General features: G+C 44.6%; 1 protein-coding gene across 1 annotated transcript; it reads left to right on the top strand.

Moving 5' to 3' along the window:
* The first annotated feature begins 354 nt into the window (after nt 1–354).
* On the top strand, nt 355–4,784 carry LOC128695025 (uncharacterized). Its single transcript, XM_070091479.1, has 2 exons — nt 355–3,333; nt 4,496–4,784. The coding sequence occupies exon 1, from the start codon at nt 860–862 to the stop codon at nt 2,042–2,044; it is 1,185 nt and encodes a 394-aa protein (XP_069947580.1). The 5' UTR covers nt 355–859; the 3' UTR covers nt 2,045–3,333; nt 4,496–4,784.
* The last annotated feature ends 784 nt before the right edge of the window (nt 4,785–5,568 follow it).

The following is a 5,568-nucleotide window of genomic DNA, read 5'->3' on the forward strand; positions in this document are numbered from 1 at the left end:
AGCCCATTAAATTTTTTTTTCTGTTCCCCCATTTATTTTGCTCTACATATATTCTATGTTTTATCAGTGAATATTCACCTATGTGCATTGCTTTTTGCTATTTTATATACCCAAGTCATTGAGTGTATTTTTGGGAACCTGCTTATTTACCATTAATTACCAAAATTCCTTGTGAAGTTAATTAATTTTGACCTTGAGATTGTGCAAATTTTTTTTTCTTTTTGCCAGTGTACACCCTGCTAACACCAGTTAACCTTTGCCATATTCTTGAATTTAATAATTTGCATTTTTATTAATTTTATTTTGTGTGCAATATAGCAATTCTGGTCAGTGTATTTTTTTTTTGTGTGATTTTTGGCACTATTCCATACTCTGATATCTTTTTTGTGCCAACTTCCCTTGTGCAAGTGAATTACCTTTTTTTTTTGCGTTTCAATTTGCTACTGCTAGCACCCGCAATCTTTTTAAACTGTGCTTGCAGCACAGTTTAGTGTTGTGTAGTACCTGATTTATTTTAATTTTGTGCAATTTTTGCTACCAGTGTTTACAGTTCAACTCCTTTTCATAAATTTTGTTGCCAGATTCCTGGTGAAATTATTGACTATCCTTAGCTTCATTTTGTGCACTTCCCTGTAGTACATTCACTTGCATACATCTCTTATTTTGTTTTCAGAGTGTATCACTATTTCCCTTTTTATTGTTGTTTTGCTCAAATTATTTCTATCACTAAGCAGTTTACCTAGTACTGTGGTGCTGAGTTCTCTTTGACTCTGTTTTGAATTGTAGCCAGTGCATACCATTTCTTGCTCTGACCTGTTTACCATCTTCGTGACCTACTTGCATTTCAACAATTGACGTCATGACTAAGACACGCAGTGGCCATGCCGTTACCCCAGATTCTGCTGGTGCCAGCAATGGTGCCTCAGCCAGCGTGAGCACGCGGCAGGGCATCGAAGCCCCAGCGACAGTTGGTCAACTTGTGGCTCAAGCCTCGACCACCAGTGGGCCGGCTCATCGTCCATACCTGACCCTTATTTTTGACGGTCGTGCAAATAGTTTAGAGCCATGGCTGCAGTCAGTCGAGGCGACTGTTCAGGCTCTATTTGATAGCCCAACAGATACACAGTACATTCGTGCTGCTGTTGCAGCAGTGGATCTCACCCAGGGTGATATAGGTGCCTTTGTGCAGCTCAAGCGCGTTTGTAAGATTCAGTCTTGGGGTGAACTTAAGGAGGAATTTAGGCGTTATTTTCGGCGTAGTCGCCAACGCCATTACATTGACATCGTTACCAGCGTCTTGGCCGAATGTCAATACCGGCACGAAAGCCCCCTGGCTTGCGTTTGCCGTTTCGAGCAAGCCGCCACGGACTTTACTGATGCCGTCAACTCCACTAAGTGGGCGGATGGTGATGGCCGTATGGCTATTAAAGACATCATCCCCATGCTGGCTGTCGGCATCATGCGGAGGGATTCCGCCCCTAACCTCTGGGCTGCCATTGATGCGCTAGGACTCGGCCCTCAGCACGACGTCCTGGGTGCATATGACGCCATCGACTCGCTCAAGCCGCCTTCCGAGCAAGGCAAGGTTTGCCGCTTTGCGGATGATCCCCTACCCATCCTTGCAGCGCCGTCCGCAGTGACCCCGCGGTCGCAGCCGGAAGTCACTTTTGCTGCTGCTGTCAGACAGCCAACCCACAAAGGTTCTAACCCCAGTCCCACTAATACGCGCCTAAGTAAAAATAGCGACCACAGTAACAACAGTCGGTCTTATACAAAAAGGCAGTCATCGACTTCCTGGACCAGGGCGAAACGTCGCCAGCAGACACCACCCCCAACCTCACCCGCTAAGCGTGTAGTGACTTGTTTCAACTGTGGCAAACGAGGGCACTACCGATCTGAGTGTTACAAACTTAAGTCCCTCTCTGGGGTAGCTAGTGTAATTCCTTTATACCTATGGGCCCACCAGTATTGTCGCGTCGGGACGACGCGAGGTGCGTGGCCGAGCAAATGTAGACAGCCTGTACTGGCAGAGCACACAGCCTAGCCGTCTGCTCTGACTAGTTCATATTTCGCGGCATTCAGTGCTGCCCTCTGAGTTACATGTCACACCTTAGGAAATGCTACTGTCAGTCATTGTTTGCAGATGTGAGCGTGCAACAACGTTAGTAGACGAGTGGTCAACTGATGTTCAGCCCTGCGGACAACCTGTATATAGAAGATTTTAGTTCCAGTGCTGACGTCTCCCGGCTCTCTACTCGATGAAACAGCGCGGGCAAACCAGTTTTCTCTTCCCCTGGATGGGAGAGTTTTTTTTTGCCTGTTGCATTTTTTTTTTGTCCATTTTTTATTTACTAGTGAGCGAAAGCCAGTCCCTCTCTGGGGTAGCTAGTGTAATTCCTTTATACCTATGGGCCCACCAGTATTGTCGCGTCGGGACGACGCGAGGTGCGTGGCCGAGCAAATGTAGACAGCCTGTACTGGCAGAGCACACAGCCTAGCCGTCTGCTCTGACTAGTTCATATTTCGCGGCATTCAGTGCTGCCCTCTGTAGGCCTACCTAGGTCGGTGGGACACACAGTCCACCCTCTCTCACTCCCGCCTCGACCGACTTGACGTACACAGGTACTCCCCCTCCACGGACTGGCTTGCGGTCACTTCCTCACACTGCCCGTTGTGTACTCACTCCTACCCGATTAAAGCCAATCTAGTCCACGGCCGTATCATTGCTACCTACGCTACCTTCATCGGCACTAAACCGCTGTTCAACAGCAAGAACAGCAATAACACATAAACGCACCTTTTAGTGAAGGTACAGTCAATGGTATGAATGTGTCAACCATTCTTAGAGACACTGGATGTTCCTGTATTGTTATCTCGAGTAAGCTTTTCCCTAACCTAGATTCTTCACGTTATAAGTCCACTAAGTTAACTGACTATTTAGGAAGAAGCGATTCTTTTCCAACAGTCAGATGTTTTGTTAGGTGCAAATGGTTCTCAGGATGGGTAGATGCCGTAGTTGCCCCGATAACCTCGTGTTCTGTTTTGGTTGGGAACATAAAAGGGGCTGCTTTCCCTTCTGAGAAGGACTGTTTGGAATTTGGAGTTTCCAAGGAAGGGTTGGAACCTAATATCTCTGTTTCTTCACAGATAGTTCCAGATGAGATTCAGTTGGATAACCTAAATCAGAGAGCTGATGGTTACAAAACTCCGGTAACACCTTTAGTAAGTCAGTCACTTGAACTGGACAACGCAGACGCCAGTGGAAAACTACGTGTGGCACAATCTATACAACAACTAGACTCAATTAACGTCGTTACCAGAGCTCAGTCTAAGGTAAAACCTATCCACCCATTAGTTCTTTCGAAAGGAAAGCCAATCGAGCTGTCTCATATAGATTTAGAGGGTCTTCAAAAGACTTGTCCTTCCTTAGAGGAATCTCGGAAGTTAGCTTTAAATGGCAAGGTGACCCAGAGAAAGAAATTTTCTTACAAGTTTGAGTTCAAACACGATCTTTTGTACAAGACTATAGTGTCTGCGGACAAGCCCAATGACGTTGGTCGAAGCCTGTTAGTCATTCCGCAGGATTGCCGTGAAACTATTTTAAAGATTTCTCATGACTTGCCAGTCTCTGGCCATTTTTCACATAGGAAGACCTATAATAAAATCAAGGACTTATATTTCTGGCCTAGCATGTCCTCTGACATCTATAAGTACTGCAGATCATGTCACGTATGTCAACTTTCCACGCAGAAGGGTAGAACTAGGAGAGTTCCTATGGTAAAGACACCAATTTTCTCAGTACCTTTTGCAAGGGTTGCAGTAGATATAGTTGACCCTATCACTCCTCGTTCATCAGGTCATAAATATATTTTAACTTCGACTATGCGTCCAGCTGCCCAAAGAAGAAATATATTCCACTGTGGATAAAGAATGTTATGCATTAACAGACACTTGAAAGGGGCTCTGGCTATTCAGCCCTATAAGTTTAAAGTCGTTTATATTTCTGGCTCTGAAAACCACTTTTCAGATTGGCTGAGCCGAGGTTGTATTTAGTTCTTTTCCCTCTGTTCGTTGACTTATTGACTCCGTCCATAAGTTTTGGAAGGGGGTATTGTGAGGGAAAAGTAGGTGTAAGTGGGGTTAAGGTTGTTCGGGCAACCAGGAACCATTAGAGAGTTACGTTGCGCGCGCGCACACACCCCTCCCCCCCCCTCTGGCGGGCTGGGGCAAAACTAGTTCCTGGTGTCCGATTTGTTAAAGTTTCTACTCCTGGTAATATTGACCTTACCTGGTGTGGATTGAAGTTTGGAGAGCCACTTCACCTCCACTCTTCTCCTAATCAGGTAGGGTGATCTACCAGGAGTATTACTGTTTGTTCTTTTCTAGTGTTTGCTGGTTACCAGTAATGATTTTGGCATTTATCATTCTTTTTCTTTCTTAAATGTTATATTATCATGACTATGGGTAACCAGTTTTATTTTCTCTTATTTACCAGCTCTGTTCCTGGCGTGGTCTTCCAGGATAGACGCCAGATAAAGGGGCAAGACGTATGTTAATAATACTTATTAACATTATTCTACTTCTACCGGCCCTTACCTATTCTACTTGTGCTCCATCCAAGTGGTAGGAGATTCCAGAACATCGGATTACCATCTGCCCAGGATAACCTACATAAATAACATCAGAGGAACTATCCAGGGCCATACCTACTCCTGCCCAACTAAAAGAACTGAAGGCCATTTTTTTTTATTTATTTAAATTTTAAGTAAAATTCTCAAAAATCATTTTTCTCATTTTTTCCTAATTTATTTCTTTATTTATTTATTTTTCCATTAATTTCTTTTGTTCAGTTGGAAGGCCACGAACATGATGCTACCAACATGATGCTACCAACATGATGCTACCAGCATGATGCTGCCAACATGATGCTACCAACATGATGCTACCAACATGATGTTGCCAACATGATGCTACCAACATGATGCTGCCAACATGATGTTGCCAACATGAGGCTACCAACATGATGCTGCCAACATGATGCTACCAACATGATGCTACCAACAAGATGCTACCAAGATGATGCTACCAACATGATGCTGCCAAGATGATGCTACCAACATGATGCTACCAACATGATGCTGCCAACATGATGCTACCAACATGATGCTACCAACATGATGCTGCCAACATGATGCTACCAACATGATGCTACCAACATGATGCTGCTAACATGATGCTACCAACAAGATGCTGCCAACATGATGCTGCCAACATGATGCAACCAACATGATGCTTCCAACATGATGCTGCCAACATGATGCTGCCAACACGATGCTACCAACATGATGCTACCAACGTGATGCTACCAACATGATGCTACCAACAGGATGCTGCCAAGATGATGCTACCAACATGATGCTACCAACATGATGCTACCAACATGATGCTACCAACATGTTGCTACCAACATGATGCTGCCAACATGATGCTACCAACATGATGCTACCAACATGATGCTGCCAACATGATGCTACCAACGTGATGCTACCAACATGATGCTACCAACAT

Source organism: Cherax quadricarinatus, chromosome 35, assembly GCF_038502225.1.
Source record: "Cherax quadricarinatus isolate ZL_2023a chromosome 35, ASM3850222v1, whole genome shotgun sequence".
Taxonomy (NCBI): domain Eukaryota; kingdom Metazoa; phylum Arthropoda; class Malacostraca; order Decapoda; family Parastacidae; genus Cherax; species Cherax quadricarinatus.

What these genes read in the sequence shown, in the direction of transcription:
- LOC128695025 (XM_070091479.1), top strand. Translation starts at nt 860, where the DNA reads ATGACTAAGACACGCAGTGGCCATGCCGTTACCCCAGATTCTGCTGGT.